At 29.1% G+C, this 23,083-nt stretch overlaps 1 protein-coding gene across 8 annotated transcripts in view; it reads right to left on the bottom strand.

Moving 5' to 3' along the window:
- Nucleotides 1-23,083, bottom strand: part of LOC126748203 (phosphatase and actin regulator 1) — a 101,780-nt gene that overhangs the window by 63,338 nt on the left and 15,359 nt on the right. For 2 of the 8 annotated variants that reach the window (XM_050457268.1, XM_050457272.1), the window contains exons 1-2: nt 17,596-18,146; nt 11,396-11,443 (exon numbers count right to left, since the gene is read on the bottom strand). The exons of 2 other annotated variants lie outside the window; for them this stretch is intronic. In XM_050457268.1, coding sequence (XP_050313225.1) covers nt 11,396-11,443; nt 17,596-17,851 — 304 coding nt within the window. In that variant the 5' untranslated portion in view covers nt 17,852-18,146. Of the gene's footprint in view, nt 1-11,395; nt 11,444-17,595; nt 18,147-23,083 lie in introns of those variants that run through there. 4 more of the 8 variants (XM_050457271.1, XM_050457274.1, XM_050457269.1 and 1 more) reach the window with 3 other exon arrangements.

Raw genomic sequence — 23,083 nt, 5'->3', positions numbered from 1 at the left:
CTGGTTTTTCTTGAAATAAACAATTTTTTTTAATTCTTTATTTTTTTTTAGAGCATATCTGGTCTCCTGGTCGTTTTTCGCTCAATGCACGATTTTCGCATAACAAATATAATTTTTATTATTTTATTGTGTCCCCACATGTTGGGCGCCAAACATTTTTTGTGCATGTTACTTAACCAAATTTCTTCATCATTCACAACAAAAAAAAAATACGCGTGTAGGTATATTATTTCATCATTTACATTATGTATAACCATGACGAGTATGGAATACATTGCATTTAATAAAAAAAATCGCTAATAATATTCTAATTAAATGCACATACATTATTATAATAAGCCTATGTAAAAAAAAATGGTTTGACCTCCAGTGTGCTTTTGCCTAACCCATCCCATACCCATTGTATTCATACATCTCACATCCTCGTTGCCAACTGTTTCATATCTCAATCAATAGATAAATTTATTTTGTTTATTTTTAAAAAGTGTTATAAATATTAACTTAAAAAAAAGTCACTATTGTCAATCTACGCATACAAGCCCTGTCTCGGGTTAACAAACATCAAGGTTACTCGTCCATAAATAGAATGATGTCTACAAAACACGTTAAATATCCATATAATCCTGGGTGTGGTGGCATTTTATGTAGGAACGAATATAAATTAATTAACGAAAATTACAACAAATAGGTTGGGTTGATTTTTGTTGGCACACCTGTTGCATAACCCAGGAACACAATGCTTCATTTAAAATAATGCAAACTAGTCTGCGGGTAAATTCTCAGAATTGTTCGGTTAAAGCGACGCGATCTGAATCGGGTGATATTTCGACAAAAATCACCGGAAAAGGAGAATGTGAGTAATTAAAGTTAGAGGGAAAAATGGTGTAAATAAGAAAGGCAAATATTTGCACAACGACGCGAACAAATTTCTTTGTTAGACAACCTTGTAGCTGGTAGCAAGTAATCACCTTAAAGGCATCATTTTCATTTACCCCTAATTTGTTACAAATATTAAAGAACTTTGTGCAGAACTTAGACAAGAAACTAATTTTCATACGATTGAACATGATACAAGAGTTTTATTCAATATTGGACCGATTTAAATTATGACCAAAATTTGTTATTTTGAAGAAAAAGTCCTTTTGATTTTAGAAAATGATTATTTTCCTTTCTTCCAAGCTTTTGAGTTTAATATGATATATTTACGAACATTTTCGGTGCATGAAGTTTGGCGCCCAACATGTAGGAAAAAATTAAATTTAATATTCTGTATTGTCATTTCATTTAACTTTTTGAGTATTTTCTCTAAAATTATAATTTTCCTTAATTTTTTTTTCTTCAAGGCTTTTAAATATATTTTCGAACATCACGTCAACGTCACCTCATTTGACAATAACATGAACTAGAAAAAAAAATAAAAATTTTGGTGCTAATAAAATTTTTATTTTTTTTTTCTAAGATAATAAAGATAATAAAGCTTGGCGCCCAACATGTGGGAAAAAATTTTAATTTAATTTTAGGCTTTGCAAGATGATTATTTTTTTATGAAAAAAAAACCTTCTTTCAAGGTTTTGAGTATTTTTTCCAAAATTATAATTTTCCTTAACTTTTTTTACTTCTAGACATTCAAAAGAACATTTATTTCCAAAATTTTTATTGGACAACACATTTTTTTTCTTACAGAATTTTAAATATATTTCCGAACATTTTAGGTGCATAAAGTTTGGCGCCCAACATGTGGGAAAAAAATCAAAGTTAATAAAGCTTGGAAAAAAACTTAATTTAATTTCAGACTTTGCAAGATGATTATTTTCCTTTGAAAAAAAACCTTCTTTCAAGGTTTTGAGTATTTTTCCAAAATTATAATTTTCCTTAACTTTTTTTACTTCTAGACATTCAAAAGAACATTTATTTCCAAAATTTTTATTGGACAATACATTTTTTTTCTTACAAGATTTTAAATATATTTCCGAACATTTTAGGTGCATAAAGTTTGGCGCCCAACATGTGGGAAAAAATCAAAGTTAATAAAGCTTGGAAAAAAACTTAATTTAATTTCAGACTTTGCAAGATGATTATTTTCCTTTGAAAAAAAACCTTCTTTCAAGGTTTTGAGTATTTTTCCAAAATTATAATTTTCCTTAACTTTTTTTACTTCTAGACATTCAAAAGAACATTTATTTCCAAAATTTTTATTGGACAATACATTTTTTTTCTTACAAGATTTTAAATATATTTCCGAACATTTTAGGTGCATTAAGTTTGGCGCCCAACATGTGGGAAAAAATCAAAGTTAATAAAGCTTGGAAAAAAACTTAATTTAATTTCAGACTTTGCAAGATGATTATTTTCCTTTGAAAAAAAACCTTCTTTCAAGGTTTTGAGTATTTTTCCAAAATTATAATTTTCCTTAACTTTTTTTACTTCTAGACATTCAAAAGAACATTTATTTCCAAAATATTTATTGGACAATACATTTTTTTTCTTACAAGATTTTAAATATATTTCCGAACATTTTAGGTGCATAAAGTTTGGCGCCCAACATGTGGGAAAAAATCAAAGTTAATAAAGCTTGGAAAAAAACTTAATTTAATTTCAGACTTTGCAAGATGATTATTTTCCTTTGAAAAAAAACCTTCTTTCAAGGTTTTGAGTATTTTTCCAAAATTATAATTTTCCTTAACTTTTTTTACTTCTAGACATTCAAAAGAACATTTATTTCCAAAATATTTATTGGACAATACATTTTTTTTCTTACAAGATTTTAAATATATTTCCGAACATTTTAGGTGCATAAAGTTTGGCGCCCAACATGTGGGAAAAAATCAAAGTTAATAAAGCTTGGAAAAAAACTTAATTTAATTTCAGACTTTGCAAGATGATTATTTTCCTTTGAAAAAAAACCTTCTTTCAAGGTTTTGAGTATTTTTCCAAAATTATAATTTTCCTTAACTTTTTTTACTTCTAGACATTCAAAAGAACATTTATTTCCAAAATTTTTATTGGACAATACATTTTTTTTCTTACAAGATTTTAAATATATTTCCGAACATTTTAGGTGCATAAAGTTTGGCGCCCAACATGTGGGAAAAAATCAAAGTTAATAAAGCTTGGAAAAAAACTTAATTTAATTTCAGACTTTGCAAGATGATTATTTTCCTTTGAAAAAAAACCTTCTTTCAAGGTTTTGAGTATTTTTTCCAAAATTATAATTTTCCTTAATTTTTTTTACTTCTAGGCATTCAAAAGAATATTTATTTCCAAAATTTTTATTTGACATTAAATTTTTTTTCTTACAGGATTTTAAATATATTTCCGAACATTTTAGGTGCATAAAGTTTGGCGCCCAACAGGTATGAAAAAATTTAAATTTAATATTCTGAATTGTCATTTCATTTAACGTTTTGAGTATTTTCTCTAAAATTATAATTTTCCTTAAATTTTTTTTTCTTCGAGGCTTTTAAATATATCTTTGAACATTTTAATTTTCTCTTTTTCTTGTCACCTCATTCGACAATAACATGAACTAGAAAAAAAAATTTTTTTGGTGAATAAAGCTTGGCGCCCAACATGTGGGAAAAAAACCTTCTTTTAGGGTTTTGAGTGTTTTTTTCAAAATTACAATTTTCCTTAATTTTTTTTACTCCTAGGCATTCAAAAGAATATTTATTTCCCAAATTTTTATTGGACAATACATTTTTTTTCTTACAGGATTTTAAATATATTTCTAAATTAAATTATATCATATTTTTAGATTAAATTTAAAAATCATCCAAAGAGTAAATGCTCTAAAACCACCTTAAAGTAATTGATAAATTGAACTGCACAAAGCACACAACATATTCCTGAAAAAAAATAACTTCAATTACCTGGAAGAATATTAACAATAATCATATAATCCAATTAAATTAGGGAGACTCCAGTATACAGGCACGCCTTATCAGGTGCCGTTTACATTATTTCGCTATTTATAAATCCACTATGGAAATAATCGTTACTGATGAATGAGCCGATATTTAATATGAACTAGAAAAACAAATTTTTTGGTGAATAAAGTTTGGCGCCCAACATGTGGGAAAAAAATTTAATAATTTCAGGTTTTGCAAGATGATTATTTTCCTTTGAAAAAAAAAATTATTTCAAGGTTTTGAGTATTTTTTCCAAAATTATATTTTTTTCCTCCAGAACTTTAAATATTTTTTTCCAAAATTGAAATTTAAAAAATATTTTTTTAAGGCTTGTCAAAATTGTTTCCAACATTTTAAATTTCCTTGATTTTTTTTTCCTTCCAAGCTTTTAAATATATTTTCCAACATTTTTATTTTCTCTTTTTCATAATTTTTTGTCCCCTAATTCGAAAATATGTATTTTTAATTTCAAAAATTATTATCAAAAATAAAGCACAAAGTCTGGAAGAATATAAAAAATATTCAAAGAATCCAATAAAATTAAGGTGACTCCAGGTGAATCATTTTGATGACTCAACAATAATTTTTCAAAAATTGCCACTTCTTCCATTTAAAGTTCATTATCTCCTAAACAGTGGTATACAAACTGCCAATACAGTATAGAGGCACGCCTTATCAAATGCTGTTTACATTATTTTGCTATTGATAAAGGTATTATATAAATCTACTATGAAAACAATCGTTACTGATAAATTATTTAATATAGACAACATGAACAAGAGAAAACAGTACATTTTAATACATAAAGCAAAAAAAGAAATTGCTATTCATTAAAATGATATTTTTCTAGTCAATATTAGAAATAGGCAACGCGGCGATAGTTGGGCGCCCATCAGTGTGGGAGGGTCAAAATATTTACTTCACTCCGCACCGCAGGTGTCGAAAACCGACTTTCAATCCACATTTAGCATGTGTGTTAATAAAGTTAATTCGCAGTGACAATTGCACTTATGTAATTAACACACCGGTAATCATTAACAATTATCGTGACGTCGTATTTATTATAGAAAAATGGCGGCTCGCGTGATTCACGTTACACGAACGTTGATTAGTTGTTATTTTGATTGCGACGCAGTGCATTTCTACATAATTATTATATTAAATATTATTGTTTTTATTGGTACGTTATTTATTTACTATCATGTGATAGAGGGAACCCAAGCAACACATCATATATTATAAAATATATATTTATTCAACGATTTTTTAAGAAATTCTTTTGAAAAATTACTGTTTTTCATATATAATATCCAATCAAATAACACTGTTTTTGTATTAAATATTTATTAATATACACATATATAATTATTTCAAATTTACATAAACAAACTATGTTATTAGATGAAATATTAACGAAAAAACCAGCTGTTATTCATGCTTATTATTTTGGGAAACAATGATTTTTGAACACAATTTCTTACTGGTAAGTTGTGTGGGGTGGGTGGGGGGTTAAAGGTGGGGTTAATAAAAAACGTTTTTTTTGCAGAAAATAAATGACTGAGAAAAAAATGGTTTTGAAGAAAATTATAGGTAATAAAAAAATCTCTAGTTATTAAATTAAATATTGCATATATATTTTCTGCAATAACATTGTTTTTCATCAACACAACCCTTACCCCCCACCCACCCCAAACATTTGCCCTGTAAGAAATTCTTTTGAAAAATTATCGTTTCCGTCCAAATATCCACTCTAATGGCACTGTTTTTGTATTAAATATTTATTAATATACACATATATAATTATATCAAATTTAAATAAACAAACTATGTTATTTGATTAGATATTAACGAGGAAACCAGCGACGAATTCATCCGTATTATTTTGGAAAACAATGATTTTTTAAATAAATTTCTTACTGGTAAGTTGTGTGGGGTGGGTGGGGGGTTAAAGGTGGGGTTAATAAAAAACGTTTTTTTTTGCAGAAAAAAAATGACTGAGAAAAAAATGGTTTTCAAGAAAATTATAGGTAATAAAAAAATCTCTAGTTATTAAATTAAATATTGCATATATATTTTCTGCAATAACATTTTTTTTCATCAACACAACCCTTACCCCCCCACCCACTCCAAACATTTGCCCAGTAAGAAATTCTTTTAAAAAATCATCGTTTCCGTCCAAATATCCACTCTAATGGCACTGTTTTTGTATTAAATATTTATTAATATACACATAGATAATTATAAAAAATTTAAATAAACAAACTATGTGATTTGATTAGATATTAACGAGGAAACCAGCGACGAATTCATCTGTATTATTTTGGAAAACAATGATTTTTTAAATCAATTTCTTACTGGTAAGTCGTGTGGGGTGGGTGGGGGGGTAAGGGTAGGGTTAACGAAAAACGGTTTTTTTTTTCAGAAAATAATTGCCTGAGAAAAAAATACATCAATGGTTCAACAATATCGTTTTTAAATTAAAACTATTGGTATATTTACCAACCGTAAATGGTCAAGATATATTTAATAAACTGTAGAGTATACGTATATCATATACGATTCTATTTACACCGATTTCGTCGTTTACTTTTTAGACTACCAGTCATACGACTTCTGGTCTCCAGTCTCTTAAAGGCCATATGAGATTTTGGAATATCCGGAAACCTCTCGGTCCACACTACTGCAGCCTCCATATAATTTTTTCTGCACTCCCCCAAAATCAACTTCGATTAAAAGTGCAAACCGCATTTGTCTATGTCTAACCGTTTGCATTTTATAACATGTCAAAAGTGCAAATATGCCGATCTTCAACTGTCAATAACTCAAAAACAAATGAAGATAGGTATAGGACATTGTACATGAAATATGTCTAAAATTTTCTGTTCTTTAAGAATACAAAATAAAAAATAGGTATTTCCATTTCAAAAATTGAAGTTGATGGTCGTAACTTATTTTTGGACCACCCTGTATACATAAAATCATAGTAAGAAAACCCGCAGTTAAAAATAAAAATCGACGTGTCCGAGCGTTTTTTTTTTGAACATACCCTTGAATTTTAAATGAATTTATTCCGGACTTTTGGCTCTCACTGTATATAATATAGTGTATTAATGGAATATCCTACACAAAAAAATCTAGAAAAAAATGCATTAACGTGTATGAAACAATAATTATACCAAACAAAAAATAAAAATACAAATTTGCTCAAAACCAAACAAGGATTTAAAAAATAAAATTTATTTTTGAGAAATCCAGTAGTATACTTTTTTTGATAATAAATAAAAAATATCTACATTGGAAGTAGTTATTAAAAAAAAAACATCTTATTCCATTAAACGCATTTTAAAAACGTCTTTAAATAGTACTCAATATGCCATACGTAAACCAAAAATAAACGTTTATTTAACTATCGTATGTTGCTTGGGATTCGAGTTCCTCTAATAAAATCACTGAATACCCATTTAAGGGATTTTTTTAACAACGAAGAAATCGAGTCTAAAAATTAAACAAAAACGACTTCGAACAAAATGCTATTAATTAGTGTATTATTATTAATTATTTAAGCAAAATTGGCTTTTCGGTAATTCCTATTTCTTCCAGGCAGTTAAAGTTGTTCCAGTTTCTAAGACAACAGCGTTAATTATCTGGAAAAAATATTGAAACTGCTGCAGGTGCCTGGAAGTAGTAAAAAATTTCTTTTACTACTGGATGTTTCTGGACGAATTTATGCATGTAACGAATTCAACTTCCAATTAACCAAACAATAAATATTTATTTATAACCGTTAATCGTAACACCATTATGTGGAACAATGAGGTTATTTTAGGAGTGGGTCAATGTTCAATTAGAGATTCTAGCGTTAATTATTAAAAAATTGGGGTTGTCTTTTTCGACAACCCATTTTTGTGTTCACAGCCGTAAAAGGGGAACATAAGGGCTTTGCCACACCGTTCAGGCCCAGCAGGGCTACTGCAAGTAGAAGTCTCGTTGTCAAGGCAACCCCGCATCCCCCAATTATTCCCCCCTCTTTCAGTTTTCGGCTTGGGAATTACATTATTGTACACCTCGGATAGGTCCGCCATGTCGCTGGTATAGGTTTAAGTTTCGAATAAAATTTGAAAAACGATTTTTTTTAGATTAAGGCAATTGATTTTTACATATGTTTTTTTTTTATTTAATATAAGTAGGTAGATGGATATATCTAGTCGTCTACCCTTTATCTTGTTCTCTTGTCCCTTCAGATGTCTCTCTAATTTTTTTTTTTAGTATTTTTCTCCCTCTCTCTCTCAGTTAAAGGTCAGTGGGTAAATAAAAATTGTGTGGTAATATTGGTTTCCCAGACCCTAAGTATTTTTTCAAAATTTTTATTTAAAAAAAAATTCCAGGATTTCGAACATTGGAAAACCTGGAAGGCCAAAATTTTTTCTTAAATTGTTATTTTCCTTGAAAAGAAAGCTTTCTTCCAGGCTTTTGAGTATTTTTTTCTATTTTCTATATCATTGTCTTTAGTATTTTATTAGTAGTGTCTCGATCGTCTGGAAATAGTGTTTTTTCGGGTTTAATTGGTCTAAGTATACTAGAAAAATATCACTTTATTCCTATCTTCTTCTAATTTTTAGACTGAGATGGGAATATGTAAATGAGAATTGAACGTTTTACTCTATTTTCTATATAATTTTCTCATTTTATTAGTAGTGTCTGGATCGTCTGGAAATAGTGTTTTTCGGGTTTAGTTGGTCTCATTATACTAGAAAAATATCAATTTATTCCCATTTTCTTCTAATTCTTAGACTGAGATAAGGATATATAAATAAGAATTCAACTTTTTATTCTATTTTCTATATCATTCTCTCATTTTATTGGTAGTGTCTGGATCGTCTGGAAATCGTGTTTTTCGGTTTAAGTGTGTTTCATTATACTAGAAAAATATCAATTTATTCCCATTTTCTTCTAATTCTTAGACTGAGATAAGGATATATAAATAAGAATTCAACTTTTTATTCTATTTTCTATATCATTGTCTTATTTTATTGGTAGTGTCTGGATCGTCTGGAAATAGTGTTTTTCGGTTTAAGTGTGTCTCATTATACTAGAAAAATATCACTTTATTCCCATCTTTTTCTAATTTTTAGACTGAGATGGGGATATGTAAATGAGAATTCAACTTTTTACTCTATTTTCTATATCATTTTCTCATTTTATTAGTAGTGTTTGGATCGTCTGGAAATAGTGCTTTTCGGTTTAAGTGTGTCTCATTATACTAGAAAAATATCACTTTATTCTTATCCTCTTTTAACTCTTAGACTGAGACAGGGATATGTAAATGAGAATTCAACATTTTACTCTATTTTTTATATCATTGTCTCATTTTATTAGTAGTGTCTGGATCGTCTGGAAATAGTGTTTTTCGGGTTTAATTGGTTTAATTATACTAGAAAAATAACACTTTATTCCCATCCTCTTCTAATTCTTAGATTGAGATAAGGATGTATAAATGAGAATTCAACATTTTACTCTATTTTCTATATCATTTTCTTATTTTATTAGTAGTGTCTGGATTATCTGAAAATAGTGTTTTTCGGGTTTAATTGGTCTAATTATACTAGAAAAATATTACTTTATTTCCATCCTCTTCTAATTCTTAAACTGAGATAGGGATTTATAAATGAGAATTCAACTTTTTACTCTATTTTCTATATCATTGTCTCATTTTATTAGTAGTGTCTGGATCGTCTGGAAATAGTGTTTTTCGGGTTTAATTGGTTTAATTATACTAGAAAAATATCACTTTATTCCCATCCTCTTCTAATTCTTAGACTGAGATAAGGATGTATAAATAAGAATTGAACTTTTTACTCTATTTTCAATATAATTTTCTCATTTTATTAGTAGTGTCTGGATCGTCTGGAAATAGTGTTTTTCGGGTTTAGTTGGTCTCATTATACTAAAAAAATATCACTTTATTACCATCCTCTTCTAATTCTTAGACTAAGATAGGGATTTATGAATGAGAATTCAACTTTTTACTCTATTTTCTATATCATTGTCTCGTTTTATTAGTAAGGTCTGGATCGTCTGGAAATAGTGTTTTTCGGTTTAAGTGTGTCTCATTATAATAGAAAAATATCACTTTATTTCCATCCTCTTCTAATTCTTAGACTGAGACGGGTAGAGAATTCAACTTTTACCTATATTTTCAATATCATGGTTTCATTTAATTAATAGTACCTCGATCGTCTGGAAATAGTGTTTTTCGGGTTTAGAAGGCCCGATTATACTAAAAAAATAACACTTTATTCCCATCCTCTTCTAATTCTTAGACTGAGATAGGGATATATACATGAGAATTCAACTTATTCCCCAATTTCCTATATCATTGTTTCATTTTATTAGTACTGTTCCTTTAAAATATTTCTTTACAAAATTGTGAGTTTTTGATTATTTTTTTAATTATTTAGAATTTAGACCCTCAAGCATTTTCGACTTTAAAAAGAATATTCAAAATCCTGGAAGAAAAATGTTTTTTTCTTAACAAAAATATGAAAAAAAAATTCAAAATCTTCAAAGAAAAAAAAACATATGAAAAAATAATTTTTGCAAAAAACATTCAAAAGCCTGGAAGGATTTAAAAAAATAAATATTTTTTAAATTTATTGCAATTCAAAATTTTCAGAACTTCAGATTTAAGGGCATCGCATACTATTTCAGCTATAACTCTGTTTTTAATGAATAAAATTATTTTTTAAAGCGATTTTGAAGCATTAAAACCCTTTTCACTTTCACAATAAAATCAATTTTATGCTGTGCTAACAATACAAAAAATATGATTCAAAAAAATTAACCTATCATTAAATTACGCATAATTCTGAATCACCTCAATTTAATATAATAACCACTACATTACATAATACTATTCCCTTTTGTTGTCTCCTAAGATCCCATTCTTCTCTAGTTTATCTGTTATTTATTGCACTCCAAACAATAAGAATGTGGGAGGACAGCCATTTTGCTGCATGTGATTTAAAAAAAAAATTGGACTTGATTAATGCGATTTAACTTGGTGTAATCATGCTTTAGTTTTAAAATGTGATAAAGATTTATGGGTAACCACAATGTGTTCTATATTAATAACGATGACATCAGTTGTTTCCCAACCGCTGAATTATTGAAAAAAAAAATGCAAGAATAACGAGTCTATTTCTTGCATCTGAAGTCGAAAACAGTCATTAAGGCCAATCCGTTCTGGTCTAATTAAGTCCCTAAACTATATTGCAGCACGCTCTTTCTTACTACAACTCATAATTTCATTAATTGCTACTTAAGAATTGTTTTTTTTGCAGTTTTTATTCAATCACAAATACCACACCAATAGATCCAAAGAAAGTTTCACAAGAAGATAAAGGTTTTAGTAATAAAGTTATTGTTGTTCAAACATGTTTTTTTTAGTACGGTTAACAATTAACAGACATTTTAACGAGCACTGTTACCTTTTTTATTTCTTAGTTTACGTCCCTTGCAATTTCTTTTAGTGTCGTCTGCAAATGAAAGTTAATAATAAAATCGAGCAAACAAGAAGGGATCTTCTTAAGTTCTAATCTCAAGAGCATATGATTTCGGGTGGTAAAACGTTTACTCAACGATATGCATTCCTGGGGATAATGTTTACGGGATCTGAATATCCCGAGGGATCGTTGCCAAAAGCGAAGCATTTGCTGGCAGGAGTAAAACTTTCCTAGCTCGTGATTTTATATCTGATCTGTTTATTGATGTCTATTTTTAATAAAAAAAAATTGTAAACATAAGATGTTTACCTAGAAACTCCCCCATGTGTTACCAAAGAATTGCCAATCATGAGCTATTTTATTTTTTTTTTTTTTTTTTTTGCAGCGTGATGGCTTTATACCTGTTTAGCAGTCGTGTGGCCCTGGGTTCGAGGCCCAGGCTTGACATGGTCGTTTGTGAGTGTCCGATTAAAAGTTTAAATGCTAGAAAATTATAGAGGCTTTTCGTGACTAAATGTGCTTAGGTCAATAAATAAAAAAAAAAATCATACTGCGCCGATTTACAAAAAAATTTGACAAAAGGGGTGAATCATTAAAAGTTCTTTCGCCAATGAGTGTTGTTCCGTAGAGGGTGGAAGCTTCTATTGGACGAGAAATTAATTTAAATAAATTACGGCAGAAAACGATAAAGGGATGAAATTCCTGAGATATTTTTAAAATGTCTTAAAAGGTTTGATTTAAAAAAAAGTATTGAATATTTTTTAAATAATTACAAAAATCTTTAAAATGGCGTTGGTTTGTTTTTAAAAATTACATGCAATATTAATTGTGACTTAATTTCTAAAAAAATATATAAATTAACGAAAAAAAACTCAAGATTAAATTATTTTTATTTTATATTTTCTGTTCTATGTATGCGAAAAATAAAAAAATAAACCGTTTGTAATATGTGTGTATTTTGAGCCCTTTTAACCTAAAAATTGAAAAATATTCATAATTACCGATTTTACAGCTTGTGAAATTTTATACAAAATAATTGTTTGATGACCCCTGGGTTTTTCATTATTTTCTAAGTTGTTATATAGATCTTAATTTCGATAAATAAAGTAAAAATTAAAATAAAAGAAAAAATAATAGAAATAGAAATAATATAAAAGAAATTTTTTTCACATATTTAAATATGTATATTTTATTATAGATATTAATGTTTTAGCATAAAGGGTGATTTTCCCTCTAAAAATCCTAAATTTTCATGAAAATTGCCTAAAATGGTAATAGCAAATAAATTGGTAAAAAAATGATGTTTTTTTTTTAAATACAACTGGATAAACTATGCAAGGAAAACTCAATTTCCAGGAGATCTACACGCGGTAATATGCAAAAAAAGTTCAATTTTAATTATCACAATTTCTTAAAAAATATGTAAATTAACGAAAAAAAAAAGAAAGATTATAAAAATTCAAAAAAAAAAATTCATATTTACAGATTTGATAGTTTGTTAAATTTTAAGAAAATAAAATCTATATAATGTAAAATCATAAAAAAAGGTTGAATTATTTTAATTTACTGTAAATTATTCAAATATTCTTTTTATAATATAACCATCATTAATAAATGTTAAGCGATAAAAGTTTTTTTTTTTTTAATTTTAAGATTACAGGCTGAAATGGTACGAATAAAGTGTAAATTGTAATTCACTATATAAAAATATATTTATTTTACACTCCAAAAATAAAAAGAATTTATTTCTACGTTTTTATAAAAATCAGCACAGTGAGAAAGGATTCTGTTTATCTCTATAATATTTACTGGTAATAAAATGTTTTTCCTATGTAATTAAATAAACTATACGAGAAAAACCCAATTTCCTAGACGATAATATGCAAAAAGAATTAAAAAGTTCAACTTTTATTATCACAATTTAAACATATTATGCAACATAAAGCAATTTATTCAGAGTGTATTAACACTAATAAATTTTTAAAAAATGTTGGGCGCCAAAAATGCACCAAATAATTCACCTGTGACTATGAAATGTTTATTTAGGTGTTCTGCCTAGGAAAAGTTAGTGATTTTCAAATTTGGTGACCTGACAAGCCTTTTTGAGACAAAAAACTAACTACGATAAATATCTAGAGAATAAACGAAAAAGTTTTATTTTAATTGTCACAATTTAAATATATTATGCAGTGTAAAGCTATTTACTTAAAATATATTAACACGCGTATATATTTAAAAAAAAATGTTGGGCGCCAAAAGTGCACCTATGACTATACATTTTATTCTTAGGGGCTTAAATCTGCTGGTCAAGAAAAACAAAAAACTAAAACAACTGATTAATGATTAAGACTGTGAGGCATTATCGGGTTTCTCACTTTTTTTGTGTAGTTGCTATTTATAATGTTCCTATTTAAATTAATTTATTCGCGTTCTCATATAAATCTTAAAAAAAAGTGCACCTATGTTGGGCGCCAAAAAGAAGCAAATGATTCACCCCTAGTGTTTAAGTGAACTGCATAAAAAAAGGCAATGAATGTTAAGTGTGCTGGTCTGACAGGCCTTTTTGGGCAAAAAACTAAAATGGCTAATTAAGGAAGTGAGGGATTGGGTTATTCACTTTTTTCTGGGTTGTTGTATAGGTCTCATTTTCCTATTTAAATTAATTTATTTGATATAGTATTGTCCTATAAATTTAAAAAAATGCATTTATGTTGGGCGCCAAAAAGAAACAAATAATTCACCCACAACGCTTCAGTGAATTGTATGGAAAAAGTTAGTGAGTGTTGTTAAATCTGCTGATCTGACAGGCCTTTTTGAGGCAAAAAATTAAAACAGCTAGCTCGTGCTTAAGGATGTATGGGATTATTGGGGTCCTCACTTTTTTATAGATTGTTGTATAAGTCTTATTTTCTTATTTAACTTAATTTATTCGCTAAAGTTCACATATAAATTTTTAAAAAAATCACCTATGTTGGGCGCCAAAAAAACAGGTGTTTTTAGGTAAAAAAAATAAAACAGCATTTTTTTTAAAACACAATAAATTAAAAATATCTACGGTATTCCTTGTGAACTTTAAAAATTAAATTTAAATCAAATCAGCCATACCATTCTAAATACCAAATGTAAATTAAGGTAAAAGTAATAAAGTTGGGTACTCGTATTTCTTGGAAAACACAATACATTGGAAAAATCGGAATAATAGCAAAATAATTTATTTTAAGGCAGTGGGATTATCGAGTTTTTCTGGGTGTTGCATAGGTCGCATTTTCCCATTTAAATTAGTGTATTTGATATAGTATTCTCGAATAAATTAAAAAAAGATGCACATATGTTGGGCGCCAAAAAGTCACAAATAATTCATAGTACTTAAATGCATAGAAACCTGCTGATCTGACAAGCTTTTTTTGGAGCAAATGATTAAAAGAGCTGATTAAGGCTTAAGACAGTGTGGGATTATCAGACTTCTCATATATAATTAAAAAAAATGCGTTAATGTTGGGCGCCAAAAAGGAACAAAGAATTCACCCCGGTCTTCTAGGGGCAAAAAGGCCTGTCAGAGAGGTCTTTTTTCTGGGTTGTTGTGCAGGTATTATTTTCCTATTTAAATTAATTTTTTCGATACATTATTTTCATATATCCTTAGAACAAATGTATTAGGAAAAGTCTTGGGGATCAAATCATTGAAATCTCTTAAGGGATTATCATATTTTAATTGCTTTTGGGTTCATAAAATTAAAAATAGAGATCTGAAAAAAACTAAATTTCCACTTATTTGCCTTTCGAAAACCTTAAAGTTATGTGAAAAAAGTATAGATACAAAAACTATAGATTTTTGATCAGCTATAATTGTCTTTAAAAGCATTTTTTCTCAGGCAATTATTTTCTGCAAAAAAAATATTTTTTATTAAACCTACCCTTAGCCCCCCACCCACCCCACACATTTTACCAGTAAGAAATTGTTTTCAAAAATTATTGTTTTCCAAAATAATACGCATGAATAAAAGCAAGTTTCGTCGTTAATATCTAATCTAATAACACAGTTTTTTTAAATTTGATATAATTATATATGTATATTTATAAATATTTAATACAAAAACAGTGCTATTAGATTGGACATTATGGACGAAAAACAGTGATTTTTCAAAAGAATTTCTTACTGGGCAAATGTTTGGGGTGGGTGGGGGGGTAAGGGTTGCGTTGATGAAAAACAATATTTTTGCAAAAAATATATATGCAATGCTTATTTTAATAACACTGTTTATTTAAATTTGATTTAATTTTTTTTATAAATATTTAGTATCAAAACAGCGTTATTAGATTGGATAATATGGACGAAAAACAGTGATTTTTCAGAAGAATTTCTTACTGGGAAACTGTTTGGGGTGGGTGGGGGGGTAAGGGTTGCGTTGATAAAAAACAATATTTTTGCAAAAAATAGAGATATGCAATATTTATTTTAATAACACTGTTTATTAATATTTGATATAATTTTATATATAAATTTTTAGTATAACAACAGCGTTATTAGATTGGATAATATGGACAAAAAACAGTGATTTTTCAAAAAAATTTCTGCCTATTAAGCCTGAATTCACATTGCTACGTAATTACGGATTCGTTGGGACCACGTGGTTGCTATCAGCCAATAAGAGACCCGAAAGGTTTCACGTACCTACGTGAAGGAAAACACGGATAGAAGTTGGTTAATTAGAACTTCAGTCCGTTGTACTATTTGTTTTTTATTGTTATTTATGAGTTTTTACCAAATTTTTTTTACTAGTTGTTATTTTGTGACATTCTTTTTAGAATGTCGGGTTTGGGTTCAACCCCGGGTTCTACATATTTTAAATGTGACTATTGCGGCTTTTTAATTGATAATCAGTGCCAAAATTATTTGGAACACCAAGGTTTCCTAGTATATCTGGCGGTGAACCAGGGTTTTACCTTCGAGCTTTGCGGCAATGAGGACAATATTTTAACTTTAGTGGCCAAAAACACAGCAAATTACATGACGAAATGTTGGTTTCATTCATTTATGCCAGAAAACCTCTATGGGATCCGAGAACCCCTTTAGAACCAGGGCATAAAAATAGATTGAAGCAAGTATGGGGTCTATGGGAGGTCAAAACTGTAAACATCAAAAACTGGAGTAAAAATATAACCTCATTTTATGGATACACTTGTTTTTAATGGATGAGATAAAAATCACGCATCATCTATCCGTAATTACGTACCAATGTGGATTCAGGCTAAAAATTACATAACTAAATCCCTTGTCAATTTTTTTAAATATCAAAATTTTTGACCCTTGTGGAAACAGAATCGTATATGATGTACGTATATTTTACAGTTTAATAAATATACCTTGATCATATACGGCTGATAAATATACCAATAGTTTTAATTTCAACACTGTATTTTTGAACCTAGATAATCAAAGATTCTCTAGAACCAAAAAAATTAATATTTTTGTAAAACTTAATGACATATCTGAAAAAACTGAATTTCCACCTATTTGCCTTTCCAAAACCTTAAAGTTATGTGAGAAAAGTATAGATACAAAAACTATAGATTTTTGATCAGCTATAATTTTCTTTAAAGGCATTTTTTTCTCAGGCAATTATTTTCTGCAAAAAAAACGTTTTTTATTAAACCTACCCTTAGCCCCCCCACCCACCCCACACATTTTACCAGTAAGAAATTGTTTTCAAAAATTATTGTTTTTCAAAAAATACAAATGAATAACACCTAGTTTCTTCGTTAATATCTAATCTAATAACACAGTTTATTTATTTAAATTTGTGATAATTATATATATGTATATTAATAAATATTTAATACAAAAACAGTGCTAGCAGATTGGATTTTATAGACGAAAAACGGTGATTTTTCAGAAGAATTTCTTACGGGACAAATGTTTGGGGTGGGTCGGGGGGTAAGGGTTGTTTTGATGAAAAACAATGTTTAATTTAATAAAAAGGCCTGTCAGAGGTGCTTTTTTTTCTGGGTTGTTGTGTAGGTATTATTGTCCCATTTAAATAAATGGGTATCATATCATACGGGAAAAGTCTATGGGTATCATTGGAATCTCTTAAGGGATTATCATATTTTAATTGCTTTTGGGTTCATAAAATTAATCATAGAAGACCACACTGAATTAAGATGTTTTACCACAAGACACTCACCAACAATAACAGTAGCTAAGCCAGCTTCCTTAACCTCTTTCACGTCCGTAGGTTCCTTTCCGACACTTAAAAAATCCGACAAACTTAAACTGGACGCAATCAATTGGCGCTTCTCCTCGAAATTCAAATAATCCAAGCTGTTACTCCTCGTTGGCGCCACAATGGCAACATTTTTCATTTTTTGCGGCGGATTATTTGTTTTCTCCGCGGGTTTTTCGCCGGGTACAACGAAGACGCCACTGAACCGAACCGACATTGCACTGAACGGACCCAAATAAGGGTCTTAGGGCAGGGACAGGTAAAAAAGCACAGGTAGGGCATCACCTGCAGATTAAATACGACCGAGCATCAGGTGAACGAGTAAAAACAATTAAAAAAAACACTACTCGAAGAGTTGTTGGGCGCCAAAGTGTCTTTAACTGCATTAAGTTGCACTTTTTTTGAAAACACAAATTAAAACTTAAAAACTATTTAAATAACGAAATAAAACGAACGTTAAACCGCCAGTCAGTTCGTCCTTTCACCAACCGTTCCGTCGGTGATCTGTTAACGCGTTCACGAACTCACAAGCTCAAAAGAGGAAAATGCTTGCGACGTTGCCGGGTTTTGTAAAAGTTTTCCCCCTTTAGGAGGACCCTCGAGGGTTTACGTTTAAATAACTCATTGTATTTTTAGAATATGCGGAGAGAATAATTAATTTTTGGAACGAAATGGCACTCGTGTACTTTTAAGTTATACATAACCAAAGAGGATACGATGCATTTTTGGGAAGTTCTACTTGAAGGGGCTGTGATTTTTGTATACTTGTGAACTTAAAAAAATTAAATGTGTATCCAAAAATGTTTGAAAAAGCTCTTTTCTTTTGATTTTCAGAACTATATTGCTCAAAATTCTCAATTATGTGAGGTAGCAAAAAGCAGCAGTAAATATTGTGAATGTGGATTTTTTTTAAATGCATTGAAAAGAACACTAAAAAATTGTTTTGTTAAGGCAATTTTTTGCATAAAATGTAAAATAAAATCAGTTTTTTAACAGTGTGAAACTATTTAATCTCAAGCAATACATCATATATTATTATGGTTAAATATATATTTATTCAACGATTTTTGAAGTAAATTTTTGGTTTTGGCAAATGTATCAACCCTATATAGGCAAGGTGTATTTATTAAACTGAAGAATATACATTTAAAAAAATTGACACGGGATTTACGTATCTAGCTTTTAAACTCGATTACTACATCACAAATATTTAATAAAATTCTTCTGAAAACTCACTGTTTTTTGTCCATAATATCCAATCTAATACTGCTGTTTTTATACTAAATATTTATATATAAAATTTTATCAAATTTAAATAAGCAGTGTTATTAAATTAAATATTGTATATATATTTTCTGCAAAAACATTGTTTTTTTAACAACACAACCCATACCCCACCACCCACCCTAAACATTTGCACAGTAAGAAATTCTTTTGAAAAATCAACGTTTTTCGTCCATAATGTCCAATCTAATAGCACTGTTTTTGTATTAAATATTTATTATTATAGACATATATAATTATATCAAATTTATATAAACAAACTGTGTTATTAGACAAGATATTAACGACAAAACCAGCTGTTATTCATGCGTATTATTTTGGAAAACAATATTTTTTGAAAACAATTTCTTACTGGTAAGTTGTGTGGGGTGGGTGGGGGGGTAAGGGTAGGATTAATAAAAAACGTTTTTTTTTGCAGAAAATAATTGCCTGAGAAAAAAATTATTTTTAAGAAAGATATAGGTGATAAAAAAATCTATAGTTTTTGTATCTATACTTTTCTCAATAAGGTTTTCGAAAGGCAAATAAGTGGAAATTCAGTTTTTTTCAGATAAGTCATTAAGTCTTAAAAAAAAATTAGTTTTTTCTTATTCTAGACTTTTCATTATCTAGGTTCAAAAATGCAGTTTTTAAATTAAAACTATTGGTATATTTATCAACCGTATACGATCCAGGTATATTTATTAAATTGTAGAATATACGTATAGCATATACGATTCTGTTTACAAAAGGGAGATAATTTAGGCAATTAAAAAAACTAACAAGGGATTTACATATCTAGTTTTTAAACTCGATTACTACATCTGAGATATTGTTCATATTATATGTAAATGGCCTCAGTGAGTGTTTTCCAGGGTGTTTTATCAACCAATATGCTGATGACACTTCCATAATCCTGTCAGAACATCTGATTGAAGAACTATCTGTCAGAGCTTCTCAGGTGGTATAGAGCATGCAGGAGTGGTGTGACAATCATGCTCTGAAGCTAAATGCTGATAAAACCGGGCTACTGACATTCTCCAAAACTTTACCTCAAAATTCCCTACTAGTAATAGAATAATTCTCAAAAGTCTCTTCGAGAGGTAGCTTCTACTTCGTCAGATAAAATTTCTTTTTAACCGTTGGAATCCCCGCTGGTTGTTACTGATCACTCTGATCGTTTCTTCTATTTTTTGACGCAATTCCTGTTAAGTGCGACTTTCTGTAGCGTAAACTAATTCTTTAAAATAACCCCACAAAAAGAAGTCCAATGGGTTAAGGTCGGGGGACCGCGGTGGCCAGCGGATCGTCCCACCCCTTCCAATCCAACGATTTGGAAACTGTTGGTTGATATAAACTCTCACTATTCGAGCGTAGTGTGGAGGAGCTCCATCATGCTGCAGCCACATGTTTCGACGTGTTTCTAAGGATACGTCTTCTAGTAAGCCATTTAAATGCTTTTGTAAAAAATTGAGATAGCTTTCGCCATTGAGTCGTCTTGGTAATTCAAAAGGGCCATTTAACTTACCCTCAATTATTCCAGCCCACATGTATATTCTAAATTGATGTTGGAAACGGGAAGCGCGCACAATTCTAGGGTTAACATATTCCCAATGATGTAAATTGTGAATATTAAATATTCCTATCCTTTGAAACAATGATTCGTCGCTTCACAAAATTCTTTGGAAAAACTGAGGGTGGGTTCTGTTGCGACGTAACATATCCCTGCAAAATCGTACTTTTGTGGCGTAGTCTCCGGGTAACAATGCTTGCACCCGTTGCACATGTTATGGATGTAACAGAGATCTTTTCAAAATACGATGCACCGATGAAGATGATAATCCCAAACGCCTTGCTATACGACGAATACTAATGGTCGGATTTTCTGCTACCATATTTATTATCTCATCTTCACCAATATCAACTCTAGGCCTTCCTTCTCTGGGCAAATGCTGGCCAGGAATTTGACCATTCACGCATATCCTATGAACATTTTGAAACACTCTGTAATCAGGATAATGTGCTCTGTTAGGAAATCGTGCCCTATACTTTCTAGCAGCAGCGCGAGCTTTACCGTCACAAAACCCGTAGACATAATGCATTTCTGCATATTCCTGTGGTGCATAAGGCATCTTTAATAGTTGAACTAACAAATAAAAAAAGTAGGTACTTATTAATCGCAAAGGTCGAAATGTAATAGCCCAGTATGGAGGAAAGCGTACCTTAGACTGATTTGAAAAATACCAAATCGTTTGTTATTTTTATCTCAATCACAGATTAACAGAATACTCTGTAATTGATTTAATATTCTGTAAATCTGTGTCTCAATAAAAAAGGTCAATGCAAAATATTCAAAATATTTCTAAACTGAACTTTAACGTTCACCTTAAATTTAAGAATATGTAGGTAAATGGTAAATACCTACCTTAATAATATTGGTAATAAAATATAAAAACCTTTAAAAGTTTTTGTGATTTTTGAAAGAATTGGCAATGGTACAAGTAAAGTATTTTCGATTAGAAATTGGGTAAAACAAATCTGTTTTTATTATTTATTATTATGTTAAGACTCTACAATAATTTCTCAAGATTTTCTAAGGGCGGGCCAGTTTTTTAAAGGGTAATTTCTTTTTATCACCATCCATTAAAAAAACTAGAAGACATTAGAGCTTTTGAAACTATTTTAATATATTAAAATTAAAAGGACATCCTTAAGAATTAAACATAATCAAAAATAAAACAGTAGTTTACCGCGTTTATTGTGCATAACTCTTTTATTGTTCGCAGTATTCAATTTTAATAAAAAATACAAAAAGGTGAATAACTTTTTACCCATCAATATTTTGATAACCACATATATAGATATTTAGATTCTAAATGACCTTCTCCTTCCCCTCCTTAAGTTTGATCGTCGACTTCTGGGACACCCTGTATATTTATTGCAAAAATATTGTTTTTCATCAACACCACCCTTAGCCCCCCACCCACCCCAAACAGTTTCCCAGTAAGAAATTCTTTTGAAAAATCAATGTTTTTCGTCCATATTATCCAATCTAATAACGCTGTTTTTATATTAAATATTTATATAAAAAATTATATCAAATTTAAATAAACAGTGTTATTAAAATAAGTATTGCATTAATGTTTTCTGCAAAAACATTGTTTTTTATCAACACAACCCTTACCCCCCCCCACCCACCCCAAACATTTTCCCAGTAAGAAATTCTTTTGAATCACTGTTTTTCGTCCATAATGTCCAATATAATAGCACTGTTTTTGTATTAAATATTTATTAATATACATATATATAATTATATAAAATTTAAATAAACAAACCGTGTTATTAGATTGGATATTAATGACGAAACCAGCTGTTATTCATGCGTATTATTTTGGAAAACAATGATTTTTTAAAACAATTTCTTACCGGTAAGTTATGTGGGGTGGGTGGGGGGCTAAGGGTAGGATTAATAAAAAGCGTTTTTTTTTGCAGAAAATAATTGCCTGAGAAAAAACGCTTTTAAAGAAAATTATAGGTGATAAAAAAATCTATAGTTTTTGTATCTATACTTTTTTCATATAACATTAAGATTTTTGAAAGGCAAATAATTGAAAATTTAGTTTTTTTAAGATAAGTCATTAAGTTTTAAAAAAAATTAATTTTTTTTGGTTCTAGACAACTTTTCATTATCTAGGTTCAAAAATGCAGTGTTGAAATTAAAACTATTGGTATAATTATCAGCCGTATAATTATGGTCAAGGTATATTTATTAAACTGTAGAAAATACGTACATCATATACGATTCTGTTTCCACAAGGGACAAAAATGTTGGTATTTAAAAAAATTGACAAGGGATTTACATATCTAACTGGATTACTACACCTGAAATATTTGATGAAAAATTTCTGTTTTTCGTCCATATTATCCAATCTAATAACGCTGTTTTTATACTAAATATTTAAATAAAAAATTATATCAAATTTAAACAAACAGGGTTATTAAAATAAGTATTAGTTGCATTAATATTTTCTGCAAAAATATTGTTTTTAATCAAAACAACCCGTACCCCCCCACCCACCCCAAACATTTTTCCAGTTAAAAATTCTTTTCAAAAATTAGTTTTTCGTCCGTAATAGCCAATTTAATAGCACTGTTTTTGTATTGAATATTTATTAATATAAATTTA

This window comes from Anthonomus grandis, chromosome 22, assembly GCF_022605725.1.
Source record: "Anthonomus grandis grandis chromosome 22, icAntGran1.3, whole genome shotgun sequence".
Classification (NCBI taxonomy): domain Eukaryota; kingdom Metazoa; phylum Arthropoda; class Insecta; order Coleoptera; family Curculionidae; genus Anthonomus; species Anthonomus grandis.
This window is presented reverse-complemented; position numbering and strand designations above follow the sequence as displayed.